The sequence below is a fragment of the Schistocerca serialis genome, chromosome 1 (assembly GCF_023864345.2).
Source record: "Schistocerca serialis cubense isolate TAMUIC-IGC-003099 chromosome 1, iqSchSeri2.2, whole genome shotgun sequence".
NCBI lineage: Eukaryota > Metazoa > Arthropoda > Insecta > Orthoptera > Acrididae > Schistocerca > Schistocerca serialis.
Genome location: NC_064638.1, coordinates 708,687,734 through 708,707,676, shown reverse-complemented (window position 1 = coordinate 708,707,676; position 19,943 = coordinate 708,687,734). Strand labels below are relative to the sequence as shown.

The 19,943-nt window shown below is 38.9% G+C and overlaps 1 protein-coding gene across 2 annotated transcripts in view; it reads right to left on the bottom strand.

The window, feature by feature from the left end:
* LOC126481012 (uncharacterized) overlaps positions 1-19,943 on the bottom strand; it is a 513,788-nt gene that overhangs the window by 118,552 nt on the left and 375,293 nt on the right. For both annotated transcript variants that reach the window (XM_050104472.1, XM_050104479.1), the window contains 2 exons: positions 13,061-13,139; positions 502-607 (listed from right to left, as the gene is read on the bottom strand). In XM_050104472.1, the coding sequence (XP_049960429.1) occupies positions 502-607; positions 13,061-13,139 (185 nt within the window). The remainder of the gene's footprint in view (positions 1-501; positions 608-13,060; positions 13,140-19,943) is intronic.

Sequence of the window (19,943 nt, the reverse complement as noted above, 5' to 3'; positions counted from 1 at the left end):
AATCTGCTATATCAATCTATCTTTCATTCTTCTTTATCATAAGAAATACAAACTGAACATGAATATTAAAATTCATACATAAAATTAGAAAAACGGACAGAACACATGGCAATGAATTGTAAGAATACAATCTGAAAGTGAAATAAACAAATGTTCTCTTACTTCAAAACCATTCCATTCCTTTCAGAAAGAAAAGAGGTAGGGATAGAAGGACGGGGAGGGGGGGGGGCAGAGAGTGAGTGTGTGTGTGTGTGTGTGTGTGTGTGTGTGTGTGTGTGTGAGAGAGAGAGAGAGAGAGAGAGAGAGAGAGAGAGAGAGAGAGAGAGAGAGAGAGAGAGAGAGGAGGGGGGAGGGGGGGGGGTCATACTGCATCTACTACATCCTTCACAGATAATATTGCTGTCACAGTTTGGATAAAAATAAGACATCAGAGGTAGCAGAAATATTTAAAGCGTAACAGTACTAGCAGGTTCCTTTCTTTTCTTTTTACATTTCACTTACTTGGAAGTGGTCAGTTCTCCATGCTTCATGGTAAATTCTTTTGCATGGACATTAAGTCGCGGATTGAGTGGCATGGTACCGTTCTGCATCACATCAGTTCGGACATCTGTAACAAATCCAGAAAATCACGTGTCATCATATGAAGTTGGCAATATTTTCATTTTTGGCTAATTAACGAAAACTAGTGCTTGGGTGTATGAACATTTTCTCCCATTTCTCTAGTTCTTTACAACTGACAACAAAAATTGAGGTTCTGATAATATAGCATGTGAAGAGAAGAGAGATATGTATAACTCATTTCTTCTGCTTCTAAATTACTTGCGTCTCTCAAAGGAATTGCAAAGTAGAATATTCATAAAAACAAACACAAAAGAAATAAACGTTACAGAAACAGCAAAAAATTATACAACAAACACAGAAAAAAATGTTTAAAAATGTTTTTGTGATCATCTCTCTCGTCAACAACAATAAATTTTGACTTTATTGGTTCTGTTGGTTTATCCTGCCTTCCATGACTAAGACTTTTTCTGCTTTAATAACTGTGATTATGGAAAAAATACAGTGAGGAAATTACGAAATTAATTCTTTTTGTCATAATTTCTTCCTCAGATAAAGGCCGATGTTTGATACTACACTTCTCTTGGCCAGGACTGACCCCTCTGCCTGTGCTAATTTACTTTTATTCGTTGTGTGTTATTCTGCTTCCGAGGCAACAGAATTTCTCAACTTGATCTACTTCCAATTTCGATATTATGCTTATCGCTGATCTCATTACTGCTACTCACTACTACCTTTATCTTCATCATCTTCATTGTAATGTTCACTTCATTCAACATGTACTGTAATTATTCTTAATTTTCACTTATGGTAGCAATGACATCAGTGAATCTTAACACTGATATCCTTTCATCCTTAATTTTAATCCCATTTTTGAATCTTTATTGTATTTTTATCACTGCTTCTTCAATGTACAGACTGACCAATTGGGATGGAAGATGACATCCCTATTTTTACACTCTTTTGAATCCAATCACTTCATTCCATTCTTATCATTCTCTCCTGGTTCTTGTACATATTGTGCATTACTTGTCTCTCCCTATAGCTTACTTATATTTTTCACAGAATTTTGAACAACCTGCAGAGTTTTACATTGTTTAATGCTTTCACCAGGTCAATAAATCCTACGAACATGTATCAATTTTTTTTCTTGAGTCTTGCTCCCATTATCAGACACTTCAGAACTGCCTCTATAGTGGCCTTATCTTTTCTAAAGCAAAAAAGAACTTCAACCAACAGATTCTCACTTCTGTTTTCCATTATTTTGTATATTGGAAGGTCTCACACATATCTGCTATTGACCATATAGCAGAGACGCTTAGCTGCAGGTAGGCACAACAAAAAGACACTCAAATTATAGCTTTCGGCCATTAAATAGCTTTCCTTTTCATAATATTGTTACATTCCATCCTGGATTTTCCATTGTTTGATTTACATCTGCTTTTGGTGTCTTCAAAATTGTGTGGATGATACTTTTCCAGATGTCTGATGATATGCCTCCAGGCTCATTCTACAGTAATCACTTGGTTGCCATTTCCCCAATGCTTTCTGAAATTCTGAAGGAATATTATCAATCCATTTTGCCTTATTTAATCACAAGTCTTCCAAAGCTCTATTAAACTTTCATTCTAATCATGGACCCCCCATATGTCTGCCGTACTGATTCCCATTTCTTCCTCAATAATGTCATAACCAGAGTCATACCCCATGTACGGAACCTGCAATGTATTCTTTCCACTTATTCCCCCTTTCCTCTGTGTTTAAAAATAGAATTCCCATTGCACTCTTCATGTTTATGCATTTGATTTTAATTTCACAAAAGGCCCCCTTGCACTTCCTGTTTATTTCAATCTTTAGTGACTTATATTTCTGTATTCCTGATTACTCAGAACATTTTTGTACTTCTTTCTTTTGTTGGTCTGCTGAAGAATTTCTTCAGTTAGCCAAGCTTTCTTCAAAATTACCTTCCTTGTACCTACGTGCGTCAAACTTCATTGAGTTACAACTGTATAAAGCTAACTTTTGAGAAGTGGAACATCAATTTTGATAAAAGAATATATCACATCAGAAATTGGCTCATCACATCTACAAGGCAGGATGGTGAGTTAGCGTCTCTACCTGTTGTCTGGCTGCTTGTTCCTTGACATCAAGGCTTGGAGGTGTTTGCGGCCACAGAGAAAATGTAATTGTTGAGATAAGCAAAAGATGTAATGAATTGTCTTTTGAATCTTATCTGAACTAGGATGATGTAAAGATTACTCTGTCATACAACACGTCCTGAAGACTGTGAAAGTTATTGTGAATGGACATAATGAGATTGTATTAAGAAGAGTTAATATAGGAGTTCAATACAGAACTCTTCCAAAAACCATCCAAAGGGAGACAAAGGCAGTAGCCTACTACTCAGACACTTTTATTTGGCCTTGCCTTGTAGATTTGAATCACTAAAATCGGAGACCACAAGAAATTTTACTAGCTCATGAAATCATCAGGGCTTAGAGGGTGACAAAACCATAATTTCAACAAATCACACTTCCTTGCCCACTTTTCACTTCCAGTGAATCATCAGTGAGGTTAATCTTCCTTCATGTGTGTCCTGTGAGAGTAATCCCAAAAGTAAGGTCTTCTATTTATTTATAAGTACATAGACCTGTTTATTTCTACAATGGTTTACATCAGTTTACAGCTATTTTTCGACATAATCACCATTTCTGTCAATGTATTTTTGTAGACGCTGTGGGAGTTTTTGTATGCCCATGTCATACCAGCTCGCCGCCATGTTGTTGAGAAAGTTATGAACCTCTCCTTTCACCTCGTCATCAGAGCTGAATCGTTTCCCGGCCAAATGTTCTTTTAACCTAGGGAACAGGTAATAGTCACTGGGTGCCAAGTCAAGACTATAGGGTGGGTGGGTGCGTGATTATGTTCCACTGAAACTGTGGCAGGAGAGCAACGGTTTGCCAAGCGATGTGTAAGCGAGCGTTGTCATGGAGAATGTGTACGCCCTTGCTCAACACTCCTCTTCTCCGGTTCTAAATTGCAGTGTGAGTTTTTTCAGTCTCCCTCAGTACCTGTCAGCGTTAATTGTGATCCCAATGGGCATAAATTGGACCAATAATATCCCTTTCCGATCCCAAAAAGCGGTTGTTATGACTTTACCAGCAGACTGTGTTTATTTGAATTTCCGCGGTTTTGGTGAAGAAGGATGCCGCCACTGGCATGATTGTTGCTTGGTCTCAGGTGTAAAGTAGTATGCCCAGGTTTTGTCACCCATGCCTACTGAGTCCAGAAAGTTGTCCTGTTTGGCTGCAAGGCAGTGAAGAAATGCGTGGAAAGTATCAACTCATTGCCACATGTGGTCCTCAGTCAGCACGCGTGGCACCGATCTTGTGCACCCCTTCCGGTAGTTCAATGTTTCCGTTAAAATTCTGTGAGTGGTGCTTTGGGAAACCTCATGAACCAACGTGCAGAGATCATCCAGGGTGATTCGCCGATCTTCACACATGCTTTGCTCGACCTTCAACACTGTCTTCTCAGAAATTGATGGCCTCCCACTCCTTTGTTCGTCGTGAATTTCGGTCCAACCAGCTGAAAACTCTCTACACCACTTACGAACATTTTTGACATCCATGCACGACTCACCATACACTTCCACCAATTGGCGATGGATTTCAATCAGCGCAGTGCCCTTTGTGTTCAAAAACCGAATAACTTCGCATAATTCACACTTGGTGATAACATCCAACAGGAGCTCCATTCTCAATGGCTGCCAAGCCAAGACTGAGCGCCTCAGCGCGGTGTGAGCATGTTTACACACAGCGCGTGAAGCACTCTTTGTAACAGTGTGACCAACTGCCACACAAACAGAGTTATGCGCTTATAAAAAAATAGGAGACTTTACTTTTGGGATTACCCTCATAATATAGCAAATCAACAATTTTTTTCTTACAAGGAAAACAAAAGCAAGAGAGGTGAGAGAAAAAAATCACTGATGGCAGGAACGTCCAGAAACACAGCTGACCACCGTGGCATCATCAACAACCATCTTATTCCACAATGTAATCTAACTGCAACTTTGGTAAATACAAGTAATGTTCCACACACTAAAAAAATTGTGTTGCTTAAATGCTAGGACAACTGGTTTCCTATCAGTTTCCAACTGAAATGGCAACAATTTCCATTGTTCCCAAGTGATCTAGGCCAGTGGTTTCCAGACTTTTTGTCACTGTGTACCATCTAACATTTTTAGAAATTTAAGTGTACCATTATAACTTTTTTACTTTTTAATAAACTCAGGTGCATGAAGGCACAGTGCAGTTGAGGAGGGAGTGGCACTATAGAGGCTAAGAGGGGGAGGGGGAGGGGGGGAGGTGTTTGTGCAGAAGATTGACCAATGAATGACACAGGGGTGAGGAAGAGTAGAGAGGGTATAATTTTTTCCTTTGTGCTCAGTGCTGAAAACACACACAAATAATAATGTTTCATGGAAGCACTGATTTACAGATTTGTTCCATTCCTGTTCACAAGTGGTACTTATATGTAGCAAATAATATGAAACTCAATTAAACCAGTTCTGAAACAAATACACAATGAACAAGAGAGGAATGACATTTAAAATAAATTCTAATTTTACATCACAAACAATATCAATCAGCTGCACAAGAGAGTAATAAACTGAACTGTGTACAAAAAATTAGAAGTTAAAAAATAGTTGGATCAAACCAAACTTTGATGGTAAATCATACTTCAAAATTAGTCATTCGACAGTTTTTTAATTTAGATTCTGATGAAAAAATATATATGTGTTTCAGCTGGAAGCATATTATTGTTTATCTTGAATCTGAGCTTCAAAGTCTGTCTCAATAGAGTTCAACTTAATTCTCAAGTCTTTCACACTAAGTCTGTTTCCATATTTATTTTTAATATACAACAATTCTGAAAACCAATTTTCATGCATGTAATTCATAGCAAATGGTTTCAAAAACTGATGAGAAGGCTATTCCGTTTTTGTTCACATCCAAAAAGAGAGGAGCGCTTTCTTTTTGAAAGCATCTACCATTGATATGTTGCTAGTCATTTTTTTCATGAGTACTTCTTTAGACACTTTTCCCGAAAATAGATTTTGTATCCAGTCACAATTTGCGTAATCTTTGTAAAAGTACTTTTCAAAACTTTTTTGTAGAATCTCTAAATATAATATTTTTATAAAAATACAATAAATATGTAAAAATCTTCCATGTGAGCTTGTTCATTGTCTTTCAAAAATTTATGGAATGTAAAAAAGTTATTGTTCTGTACTTCTGAATTAAAGCAAGTCTACTTTCTTTGAAAGCTGCTACTTTGTTACCTGCCTAAGTAGTTGTGCCTTGTCCTTGTGGTCCCACATTCAAAATGTAAACCCTGCCAAATGTATCAGCTAAACAATAACCACTGATCAACGAAAAAATTCTTCACGGCATGAGAGAGCCATCTTACTTCAGTATGAAGAAGCAAATTTTTAAATTTACCCCTCATGTATTCACACAATATTGTGCATAGCCGTGAGTTTAGAGCCCTTGGCTTGATGAAGTTTATAACCTTTACAGTGTCTGCCACAACAACAGGAGTTTCAGGCATATTCCTGGAAGCCAGTGCTTTTTGGTGTATTAAATAGTGTGTGCTTCAACAATTAAGGGTAATTTTCTTCACTTCTGCTACCAGATCTGTCAGGTGACAATATATTGTCTTGCCCCATCTACACAAATAACAACATGCAACAATACCAGAGAAGGAAAGTTGCTACTCAACACATAGCAGAGATGATGAGTTGCGATAGGCACAACACACACACACACACACACACACACACACACACACACACACGTCTGCAGTCTCGGAGACTGCTGACATAGGCTTTAATGGCCGAAAGCTATAATTGTGTGAATCTTTTTGCTGTGCCTATCACGACTCAGCATCTCCGCTATATGGTGAGTAGCAACTTTCCTTCTCTGGTATTGTTACATTCCAACATGTTTTTGTCAAGGAATAAGTACTTTTAACAAAGAGAAGTCAATAATACTAAAAATCTTTTCTGCTGTAGCATTTGACTCAACCAGATTGCAAAATAAAAACTCTTAGATCATCATCATAGTCATCATGTACAAAAGCAAGTAACTGTGCCATGTTTGTAACAACTGTACTCGAGTCTGTTGAAGAACAAACTAAGCATACTTTTGCAGTTATAACGTTTCTTCAACATCTGAAGACTGGTCTTCATTAGCCACTGAACCACATAATAGGATAATGGAATTTTTGCATATCTTTGGGCATTTTTTATGCTAAAACCACTTGGACAATGTGTCTAGCTGTGGAAGGTAAGAGACTCACCAACTGCGTGAGGTTTTGATTCCTTTGCAGTTCTAAAACTAACTTTTATCAAGTTCTTCTAGTATCAGTTTTAGTAAAATTTGCTACACATTAGGATTCTTTCTTACAAAATGCATATCTCAACTGAAAACGGCAAATGTTTACCATCTACTTCAGAGTTCTTAGAACTTTGATGACGTTTGAATAAAAAAGGCCTCTTACTTTGATTTGACTGTGTTTCTAAGCATACAATGCATTGGAGAATTGGTTCATCACTGGTTTCTGTACCAGCCTTTAATGTAATGCCAAACTGCAAGTCGCTTCATTATGACTGTGGTTAGGCATTAAGTCACACAATAAAGATAAATCCCACATCATAATTATAGCAATGAAGAATCAGCTCATTGTAATATGCACACTCTCTGTTTCAAATTCAAACTTTCTTCACAACACACTGCCATTTAGGGTATCACCGAACAAAGTGACAATAAGAGTGATAAACAGTTGACTGCATAATTACTACTGCAGTGCCACACATTGGTATGACACATTAGCTGACAGCAGTTGCAAAACAGCATGAAAACTTCCAAATAAACAATGACAAGACCCAATCAAAATATCACCAATGTCAAATCAAGACGAAACATTCCCTGCCTACCCAGGCACTACTAATGAATGGAGGAATGGGGTGGTTACAGTCCGTCCTTCCTGTGTCCTGCATACAGTCGAAAACGAACATTCTGTGGTAAACCCATTTTCTTCATCATTCAGAAGCTGCTTTTATCAATCAGTTTTCTCATTATCATTTTACTTTAAAAATGAAATGACGTAAGAGAACAATTTGATGTATAGCCTACCAGTACATGTTTTATTTATTTGTCTGCATACCACCTGATGTGTCCTTGTGTACCACCAATGGTAGACCGATGACCATATCAGTCTGGTCCCTTTAATCCCACAAACCACCACCAATGGTACTTGTACCATGGTCTGGGAATCCCTAATGTTGGTGAGAGCCAGGATGTTTTCTTTACTAAACCAACTATAAATTCCTTTATGGTCTTTTTGTAAAAAAGGAGATACTACTCCATTTAAAATGCAAGAAAATTAAAAAAGAAGGGAAAAAATAGCACATAAACCCAAAGCTCAGAGTAATACGAATGTTTTTCAGACATCAATTATATTTGCACTAATCAAACCTTAGCCTACAACACATCTTCAAATGTTGGGGGTAAAGGGTGTCTGTTTTAGGCAAGACACTAATTATAAATCCCATTCAACACTTTCTTCTCTAACAGCCTATTATGACTTGAAAGTCAGCATATTTTGCTGCAAGTATTATGCATCATTACTGCGACTTACTGTCGTTCATGAACTTTCAACTCATCAATAAGTTTCAGCTGAGTTGTGACTCTCACCATGAGGAAACTTAATAACATCACACCATCCACATTTTGTGTCTTAGACATGTATTCTTAGAGCTAGCAATGTAAGGGGCGAGAGGGAGGGGGGGGGGGGGGGGGAATGTCTCAAAAAGAAGCTGGTATAGTAGTCACACAAACTCTTATTCTGTGAGGGAGTTTTTCCTGTGCAGCAAAACTCTTTTGAGTACAATGGAAGGGTAGTGGAAGGATAAAAAACAGCTTTAATTCTGACAGCTGAAATTAATGGCCAGGAGGTCAATGTGTTAAACACATATTCCTTACTTTTTTGGCTCATCAGTCTTCTGACTAGTCTGACGCAACCCACCATAAACTCCTCTCCTGCACTAACCTCTTCATTACGGAGTAGCAAATGCATCTTACATCAGTCATTTGTTGGATGCACTCCTATTATTACAGGGCATGTCCCACCACTGTCCCTTCTTCTTGTCAGTGTATTTCCATGTGTTCCTCTGTCCATGGATTTTGCAGAGAACCACCTCATTCTTTATCTTATCAGCCCATTTAATTTTCAACATTCATCTGTAGCACCATATCTCAAATGCTTCGATTCTCTTTGTTCCAGTTTTCCTGCTGTCCATGATTCACTACTATACAAAACTGTGCTCCAAATATACATTCTCAGAAATTTCTTCCTCAAATTAAGATCTACATTTGATACCAGTAGGCTTCTCGTTGCCAGGTATGCAATCTTTGCCTATGCTAGTTTGCTTTTTCTGGCGTCCTTTCTTTCTCCATCATGGATTATTTTGCTGCCTAGGCAGTGGAATTCCTTAACTTCATCTACTTATTGATCACCAACTTTGATGTTAAGTTTCTCGCTTTTCTCATTTCTACTACATCTCATTACCTTTGTCTTTTTTGGTTTACTCTTAAGTCTGTACTCTGTACTCAGACTGTTCACTCCATGCAATAAGCCAGCAATTCTTCTTCGCTTTTACTGAGGATAGCAATGTCATCAGCAAATCTTGCCTTGATATCCTTTCACTCTGAATTTTAATCCCACTCTTGAACCTTTCTTTTATTTCTGTCACTGCTTCATCGATGTATAGATTGAACAGCAGGTGTGGAAGACTACATACCTCTCTCTCACTTTTTGGTACTAAATCAGTGTGTCTCACTTTTCAGTCCGAGCACTTCTTTCTTTGTCTTCCAGTCTTCTTTTTACCACTGGTTCTTGTATACAGGGTGTTACAAAAAGGTACAGCCAAACTTTCAGGAAACATTCCTCACACACAAATAAAGAAAAGATGTTATGTGGACATGTGTCCGGAAACGCTTAATTTCCATGTTAGAGCTCATTTTAGTTTCATCAGTATGTACTGTACTTCCTCGATTCACCGCCAGTTGGCCCAATTGAAGGAAGGTAATGTTGACTTCGGTGCTTGTGTTGACGTGTGACTCATTGCTCTACAGTACTAGCATCAAGCACATCAGTACGTAGCATCAACAGGTTAGTGTTCATCACGAACGTGGTTTTGCAGTCAGTGCAATGTTTACAAATACGGAGTTGGCAGATGCCCATTTGATGTATGGATCATCACGGGGCAATAGTCGTGGTGCGGTACGTTTGTATCGAGACAGATTTCCAGAACAAAGGTGTCCCGACAGGAAGACGTTCGAAGCAATTGATTGGCGTCTTAGGGAGCACGGAAAATTCCAGCGTATGACTCGCGACTGGGGAAGACCTAGAACGACAAGGACACCTGCAATGGATGAGGCAATTCTTCGTGCAGTTGACGATAACCCTAATGTCAGTGTCAGAGAAGTTGCTGCTATACAAGGAAACGTTGCCCACGTCACTGTATGGAGAGTGCTACGGGAGAACCAGTTGTTTCCGTACCATATACAGCGTGTGCAGGCACTATCAACAGCTGATTGGCCTCCACGGGTATTCTTCTGCGAATGGTTCATCCAACAATGTGCCAATCCTCATTTCAGTGCAAATGTCCTCTTTACAGATGAGGCTTAATTCCAACGTGATCAAATTGTAAATTTTCACAACCAACATGTGTGGGCTGACAAGAATCCGCACGCAATTGTGGAATCACGTCATCAACACAGATTTTCTGTGAACGTTTGCGCAGGCATTGTTGGTGATGTCTTGATTGGGCCCCATGTTCTTCCACCTACGCTCAATGGAACACGTTATAATGATTTCATACGGGATACTCTACCTGTGCTGCTAGAACATGTGCCTTTACAAGTATGACACAACATGTGGTTCATGCACGATGGAGATCCTGCACATTTCAGTCGAAGTGTTCATACGCTTCTCAACAACAGATTCGGTGACCGATGGATTGGTAGAGGCTGACCAATTCCGTGGCTCCACACTCTCCTGACCTCAACCCTCTTGACTTTCATTTATGGGGGCATTTGAAAGCTCTTGTCTACGCAACCCCGGTACCAAATGTAGAGACTCTTTGTGCTCGTATTGTGGATGGCTGTGATACAATACGCCATTCTCCAGGGCTGCATCAGCGCATCAGGGATTCCAAACGACGGAGGGTGGATGCATGTATCCTCGCTAACGGAGGACATTTTGAACATTTCCTGTAACAAAGTGTTTGAAGTCACGCTGGTACGTTCTGTTGCTGTGTGTTTCCATTCCATGATTAATGTGATTTGAAGAGAAGTAATAAAATGAGCTCTAACATGGAAAGTAAGCGTTTCTGGACACATGTCCACATAACATATTTTCTTTCTTTGTGTGTGAGGAATGTTTCCTGAAAGTTTGGCCGTACCTTTTGTAACACCCTGTATATTACATATTTCCGAACTCTGCCTGTGGCTTACTCTTATTTTTCTCAGAATTTCGAACTTCTTAAACCATTTTACAGTGGCAAATACTTTTTCTAGGTCAACGAATCCTATGAGTGTGTCTTGATTTTCTTCAGTCTTGTTTCCATTATGAGGTGCAAAGTGAGAAATGCCTCTCTGGTGCCTTTGCCTTTCCTAAAGCCAAACTAATCATCATCTAACAGATGATCTATTTTCTTTTACAGTCTTTCATGTCAGCAGCTTGGATGCACGAGCTGTTAAGCTGATTGTGCGATAATCTTCACATTTTTCTGCCCTTACCATTTTCAGAATTATGTAGATGATATTTTTCAAAGTATGATGGTATGTCACTGGCCTCAGATTCTACATGCCACCTTGAATAGTCATTTGGTTGATGTTCTCTGCCCCCCCCCCCCCTCCCCCACTGTTTTTGAACTTCTGATAGAACACCGTCTATGTATCCATTACTTGATCTCAAATCTCCCAGAGATCTTTTAAAGTCTGACTAATACTGAATCCACTACATTATCCACATTGACTCAAATTTCTTCTTCTATGGTGTCATCAGACAAGTCGCCCCCCCCCCCTTCATATGGACCTGCAATGTACTCTTTCCACTTATCCGCTCTCCCTTCTGTATTCATCACAGGAAATCCCATTGCAATCTTAGAATTACAATCCTTGCTTTATTTCACTGACGGTTGTTTTGACTTTTCTATGCACTGAGTCAGCTCACCTGACATCTTTTCTTTTTCTATATCTTCCCATCTTTCTTGCAGTCATATCACCATGGCTGTCCTTTACTTCCAAATTTCATTCCTAAAGGATTTGTTCTGCTGTTTTCCTGTCTTTCCCTGAACATTTTTTACTTCCTTCTTTCGTCCATCAATTGAAGTACTTCACCTGCCTACTCAGGTGTTCCTTATTGCCTAATTGTAATACCACATCACCAGCAAATTACAAACAGGTCTCATCATTCCTCACTACTTCAAGTATCACACTTCCTTTCATATTGATTCTTTCACACTATTCTCTTAAACTTCAGTCTACTCTTTTCATTTTGCAAATTGAGATCCGAGTCTATATCTGCTCCTGGGTATGTCTTACAATGTAATACCAGCTTCAGAATCTCTGACCGTCCGTGATGGAACCTTCCTGTGTCTCCAGATCTTTTCCAAGTATACTGCCTCCTCTTGTGATTCTTAAAAAAGAGTATTCTCTATTACCATCTGATATTTATTGCTGTACTCAATTAGTGTTTCTCCTCTCCCATACCTACTGCCAAACCCATATTCTCCCACAACCCTTCCTTCAATTCTTTCTCCTACAACCAGGTTCAAATTCTCCACACTCACTGAACACCACTACATCTAGAGTGAGTCTTTGCATTTCCTTTTTTGATTTCCTAGCTTTCCTACTATTTTCAAACTTCTGACATTCCACACTCTGACTCATAAAATGTTATCCTGGCACTTGGCTATTCCATTTTTTTCTGAAGGTCATCCCCCCCTTGGCAGTCTCTTTGTGGAGATCTGAATGAAGAACTAATCCATAATCTTTTGCCAATGGGGAGATCAAGAGATCTCATGACACTTTACCAATTTACAGGCCACATGTTGTGTGAATACATATTACGTTTCTTTAATGTAGTTGTTTCCACTGACTTCTGCATCCTCATGGCATTGATCATCACTGACTCTTCCACCTTTTACTGAATGAGGGTAATTTCTTATGCTGGAAGTCTTCGACTGCCAGTGCCGATCAGTTTTACTCAAAATTTAAGCAGTGGCTGGGTTCAAACCTGGGGCCCAAGAAGTTTTTATTAGTAGTCAAAGACACTATACCTAGACTTCTACCACACACTGCCATCAAATTGTGAATGCTTGAGTAGCTAGAATTGTATCAGAAAATAAAAGTTTTTTATTACTTACTCGGCGGTCTATATATTTCCATTGTTGGCTTCCCTCTAATCGGCATTGCGTTCCTTCTTCTGTTTCCAAACTCTCTTTGCTGTAAAAGAAAGAGAATATTTGGGAATAAGATAGTATAACAACAACATTCAGAATGCAGGTAATGTTGACAATATGACACTTCATTAATTTAAAAAAAAATAGTTAAAATTGGGATTGATTCCATGATTCAGAAAATTCTCTTTAATGAATTAGTTATTTCCTGTTCCACTCACAAACAGAACAAGGGAAAAAATTACTTACCATTCATGCCTCCACATGAGCCTTACTTCCTTGTATCTTAGCAGTCCTTAAGCAAAGTGTATGTTGGTGTCAGTAGAATTATTCTGCAGTCAGCTTCAGATGCTAGTTTTCTAAATTTTCTGAATACTGTTTCACAAAAAGAATGTCCTCTTTCGTCCAGATATTTCCATTGAGTGCATGAAGTACCTCCACGACACTCATGTGTTGACTGAATTTACAGGTAACAAATGTGGCACCCCGCCTACAAATTGTTTCAATGTTTTCCTTCAATCCGATATGGTAGGAATTCCAAACACTCTAGCAGTACTCAAGAATGGACTGCAATAGCACTCTATACACAGTCTCCTTTATACATGAGCTACACTTTCCAAAATTCTCGCTATAAAACAATGTCGAGCATTCGCCTTTCCAACTACCAACCTGACTTGCGCATTCCATTTCATACTGCTTTGCAATGTTATGGCTAGATATTTAAGGGATGTAACTGCATCAAGCAGCTCATTACTAATGCCGTATTTGAAAATTATGAGATTATTTTTCCTACTTATCTGCATTAACTTACATTTTTCTACGTTTAGAGCAAGCTGTCAGTCATTACGCCAACTAGATATTCTATCTATTTTGTATCCCCCTACAGTCAGTCAATGCCACCACCTTCCTGTATCACAGTGTCATCAACAAGCAGTCATAAACTGCTGTTCAACATGTCCATGAGATCATTTTTGTATATCGAGAATAAGAGTGATCCTATCACACTTCCCTGTGGCACTCCTGACAATACCGTTGTCTCTGATGAATACTCGCCATAGAGGACAAAATACTGGTTCTATTACTTAAGAAGACTTTCTGTCACTCATATCTGAGAACCTAATCCATATTCTCAGACCTTCATCAACAGTCTACAGTGCGACACTGTATCAAACGCTTTCTGGAAACCTAGGAATATGGAATCTGCCGTTGCCCTTCATCGATGGTTTGCAGGATATCATGTGAGAAAAGAACACAGGTTGTACAAAGTTAAAGATGCCGTCATGAATTTTACACACATGTACAATGTATATGAACATGATGATACTGCAGCTATGTAAATATGATAATATAAATTAACTGTATGCAACACAAGTAATAAATACAAATGTTGGGCACAATACATTGCTAGACAGTACACACTATAAGATTCAAATAGGCAAAGTAAGAGTTAAAGAACAGCTTGTCGTTAACGCAAATTCTATGGCCGGTTAGCAAATAGATGAATCGGAAAAATCACATCAACTGCAGCTTTACATATTTTGAATTAAAGCCCTCCACCACACTTTTGTGTCTGTATTTGAAGGTTAATTTCAGCAACTTGTGTAGGGACTTTGGTACAGTTTTCACTAATAGATAGACTGATTCACAAGGAAAGTTTCAGTACATAATTTATTACCACTACACTAGGCAAGTTGTCAGGATGTAGATATTAAGTGCCTCCTGTTCAAAGTCGGGGAGAGTCACCAGCACATACATTAGCCCATGTTACTTTGTGTTCAAAGTGAATGAATGCCAAGGAATGTAGTTGAGATACTATCATTACTGTGCAGTCTAGAAAGAATATTAGCAGTTTTAGAGTGATGAATCTGAATTCATTGGTTCCAAACCACATATTACACGTTTTAAGGAGCTCTTCACTTTTCTGCTTTAGTTCTTCTGAGTCTCTCACTGTATGCCCAATTAGCCTATAAACTCTGTCTTTTTGTAGCTCTTGAATTCCAGAAATGTACATCATTGGTCCCTCTAGCACCATCTGCTGTCTAAATGTCGGCCTGGGCACAACTTCATTTTTCGTTAAGTCATAATTTGTTTTCCACTACAGTTTATTCCTTGGTATGTTTGTTTATATTTCTGTCTCCCCTTTCAAACAAACATATTTACATTGCTCTTTGAACATCTCCCACTTCGAGTGTGTTGTAGCAGTTTACATACACCTGGTGCAGTGTGTACTACAACAAGACGTAAGTGTATAGACAGATGTGGTAAAACGTACTCTCAAAAGGTTTGGGATACCACTAAATTGGTGGTAAGTATGCTTCCCAAGGACCACAAATGACAGATTAATTTTGTGGTAAGTATACTTCCAAGCCCCTTCCGAAACTACATTGGTGGTAACCATACTTGCCAATAACCATTAAAACACCATTGTTTGGTGGGATATATAATTCCCACTGACCTGAAAGCTATATTTCACAACAAACAGAAACTACAGCTGGTGTAGATGCAAGGAACATAGATAAGTAGTAACACACATTCCCTCAAACGCTATAAAGAAATATATTTAGTGGGAAGCGGTTAAATTACTACGTGTGTCTACAAAAGTGACGAAATGTGGTATCTAATGTAAATGGATAGATAAAAAATCTACTCGCCAAGTGGTGGCAGGGGAAAACACACACACACACACACACACACACACACACACACACACACACACACACACACACGGATTTAACATTTACAAGCTTTCAGTGGCAGTGGCTCCTTCTTCTGGCAGAAGAGTTGAAGAAAAAGGAAGAGGGGCAAAGGAAATAGACTGGAGGGGTTTGAGGGAAATGAATACAGCTCAAAAAGTCACGCAGAACCCCGGGTCAGGGTACACCTACCAGACAGAAAGAGAAGGAAAAGTTGATTGTTGGGGACTGCATGGGACGAGATTTGAAAACCTGAGTGCTTAAAGGTGGAAGACAGGGTAATACACATGACGGAGATTACTACTAAAACATCATGCACAATACATAACAGACGTGGGAGTAGGAAGAGGTGGGGGGGGGGGGGGTTGTAAAAATAGATAAGTCAGATAATGGAAGATGTAGAAACTAACATGGAGTAAAGAAAGGCGTAGTTACTGTGAATAAATGCTGAGACGGGAGGAATTAAAGCAAATTAAGGACAGGTGGGGGGGGGGGGGGGGGGTGAGAACCAAGGAAGTGTTGTAGTGCTAGTTCCCACCAGTGGAGTTCTGAGAAACTGGTGTTTGGGGGAAGAAGGAAGAATCCAGATGGCGCGTATGCTGGAACAGGCACCACGGTTATGACTGTCATGTTGCAAAGCATGCTCTGCAATAGGATATTGTGTATTGCCTGTATACACACACTGCCTATGCCCATTCATCTGACTGATAACTGGGTGGTAGTCATGGTGATGTAAAAGGCTGAACAGTACAAGTCTTGCAGTGGGGACGGTCACAGGGTAGGAGCCTTAGGGCAGGGAGATGGGTCCAGAAGGAGCATAGGGTCTGATAAGGATGTAGCGAAGATTGGGAGGGCAACGAAAAGCTGTTCTAGGTGTGGTGGGCAAGATTTCTGACAGAATGGATGTCATTTCAGGGCATGATTTTAGGAGGTCCTGATCTTGTCGAAGTAGCTGACTGATACATTCCAGACCAGGATAATACTGGGTGACATGTGGTGTTCTCTGAAGTTGTTTTTTGAAAGGATCTGGAGAACCAGCCCTATTTATTCACAGTTACTACTCCTTCTCTTACTCCATTTTAGATTTCTGCATCTTTCATTTTTCTGACCTGTCTATTTTTCACCAACCCCTCTCCCACCGCTGTTACATACAGTGCACTCAGCGTTTCACTCTTATTAACTCGTGCATGACATTTTAGAACTAATCTCTGTCTTGCGTGTTATCCTGTCTTCCACATTTAAGCTCTCAGGTTTTCAAATCTCATCCGGAATAGTCTCCAACAATCAGTCTTTTCTTCTCATCCCATTCAGTAACTCTCCCCTTACCTGGGATTCTGGGTGACTTTTCTGAGCTGCACCCCTTTTCCTAAACCTCTTCACTCCCTTTCCTTCACCCCTCTTCCTTCCCCTTCAACCCTATTGCCAGAAGCTTATAAACTTTACATCCTTTTGTGTGTGTGCCCCTGCCACCACTTGGTGAGTAGATTTTTTTTATCTAGCCATTTACATTATATTATCAATAACTGTCATTTTCATTGAAATATGGTATCTATCCAACCTAACTATCAGCTTTGTTTTCAACTGTTTTCTCACAAATTTTTTTCTGAAACTTATCATTTCCTCTTTAAGACATTTCCTAGTTGTTTTGTTTAACTCAGAACATTCTGCCATGTTCCTGTTATTGTCTGAAACACTCAATTTTACTATGGGCCTGCCCAGCCCCACGTGAAATCAGTTAAAAAAAAATAAGAAAACGAACCTTGATGATTTATTATTTTGCAATTATTGGTCATTTTAGCCCAGCTATAAAAAAAGATAAAAAAATAAATAAAAAATTATAGAGTTTTTGGATACTTTGTTTCTAAATTATTTGTTTCCAAAATTGTGTGATTTTTATCCCATTTCGAATTTTTAAAATTGTCATATCTCAAAAACCATTTGAGGTGAAGCAGTAAAACATATACCATTTCATTCAGTTTATAGTAAGTTTTAAAGTAGGCACTACTCAACCAAATGCATTAAATACTGAATTTCCCTAACCAAACTTAATATAATTCTGAAAATTTCAAATTCGGATGGGTCTTACACTATTTGTTAACTGTGTGCCAAATTTATTGATAGTATTTCAAAGGGAACATTTGGAGAGGCATTTTATTATACTGCAATTCACATTGCCAACTGCACATTGCCAAGTGTACCTCAGCTGCACATAGTTTGCAAGCTGGTTCATTCAACTACAGTTAAAATGCAATTCTTTACTACTAATTAAGCCCACTTCATTTTATCATTTTGAAATTGTACTAAATCATGCCATGCAACTAACAACATAAATACTATAATTGATAGTAGGCCTTTTCCATTTTATATAATTTTTATTTTCAGTAGTAATAGTTCGTATTTATAGAACAACAGTATAAAGATCTATACTATCAATACATAATATAACAAAAAACATTCACATCTACTGAAGTAATTCACTTCAGTAAAATTAACAAAGTACTAGTGAGAGGAAGGTGAGCAAGTTGCTGCAGGCACATAGTAACTCAATAAGCTCATACGCAGGGATAAGGTGGCGGAAAAGAGTCAGTGTCATGATTTAAAATGGTTAGTCACCCAATAAAATGCTGAAAGTCACATGTTGGAATGCAACAACCAAGCACAGCAAATGTAGTGGAATACTGTATTTATCGCATTCATCTTTTTATTGGGCAATTAAGCATTTGAAGTCATGACACTGGCACATTTGTGCCACTTTGTCACCGAAGGATATTCACATAGAACTGAATCAAAAAAGCATCTAAAACAAGAGTTGAGGTGATTTTCTGAACATTCATATTGATCAGTTGTGGAAGATCAGCATGATCAAATATTTACTTCCCTCCAACTGTTTGATATATATTTATTTATGCTATCAGTCACTTTTTTCTATGTGACAAAAGTGGTGAGCAGTGACAGAGAGGACTAGTTTACTTGAATTTTCCCATAGAAGCTGTGAGTGGGCCATTGGTCATTTTAAACTTAGGACAATTTTTACATCTTCCACAATTTTTTAATATGAGCCAAAGCATAACTGTGCTGCTGGTATTTTCAAATTTCCCCACCATATTTTAACACAGGTCACATAAGCTGTGACATCAGAGGGGTTGTGAGGGTGACTGCAGTACTATAACAGACAACATATTAGTGCGTGAAATGGGAACTTCTATATTGGATTTTGAATTTCCCACAATTTTTAACTTAGGACGAGTGGGCTCGGGGATTCTAAACCTGAGATCCAGTGCCCATGGTTTGTGGGGCAGGCAGCGGCGGAGTGAGGGGGAGTGGGAGGGGGGAGTGTAGGACAACTGCATTATTACAACATTTTAAACTTGAATTTCCCACCAATTTATATTTAGAATACATGGGGGTCTAGGTTTCTAAACTTAGGATTCTGTGCATGTTGTCCATGGGGGCACATAAGGCAGTGTGCAGCAGCAGGACCAGCAGAGCAGTAGGCGAGGTACTGTTAGCATGTGGTCGGTGACTGCAGTGGCCCTTAGAGATATGAGCTGAAGAGATTCTCCTGCATTTATTTTTACATGAAGACAATCATTCCTATCCTATATAAAACCAGCAGCCGTGGAAGATGTTTAAACATTAAATATGAACGTAGCACAACTGGACTTCGGCCAAGTCACTCCAAACAAGATGTCAAGTTTTGATGTCAGATGTATGGGGGCAAATTGTCTAAATATACAGGCTGCACTATTTTTGAACTTAAGGCGAGCGAACTTTAATGTCATATGAAAATCGATTTTTGAATTTCCTGCTACTTTAAACTTGGGTCAGTTGACCTGACAACCACGCCAGCTGCACCCATAGTCCTAGATCCAGCATATTGGACTCTGAAGTCATAGGGTTAGGGAAATCCTACAAAATCTGAGAACAGGGCAGTCTGCACTCCTATCCCATGTCCACCCTCTCCGATTTTCAATCACATGGATCACTCCACATTTTTGTGTTTGCCATTATCCTACCTGAACACTCAACTGTGACACCACAGGAATGTTGAAAACCCTATACTTTTTGAAATGCCTGCTATTTTTTCTTTTCCTGCTATTTTATACACAAGGCCATTGGCCTGTCACATGGGTGAGGGGAGAAATCTGGCAATGTTG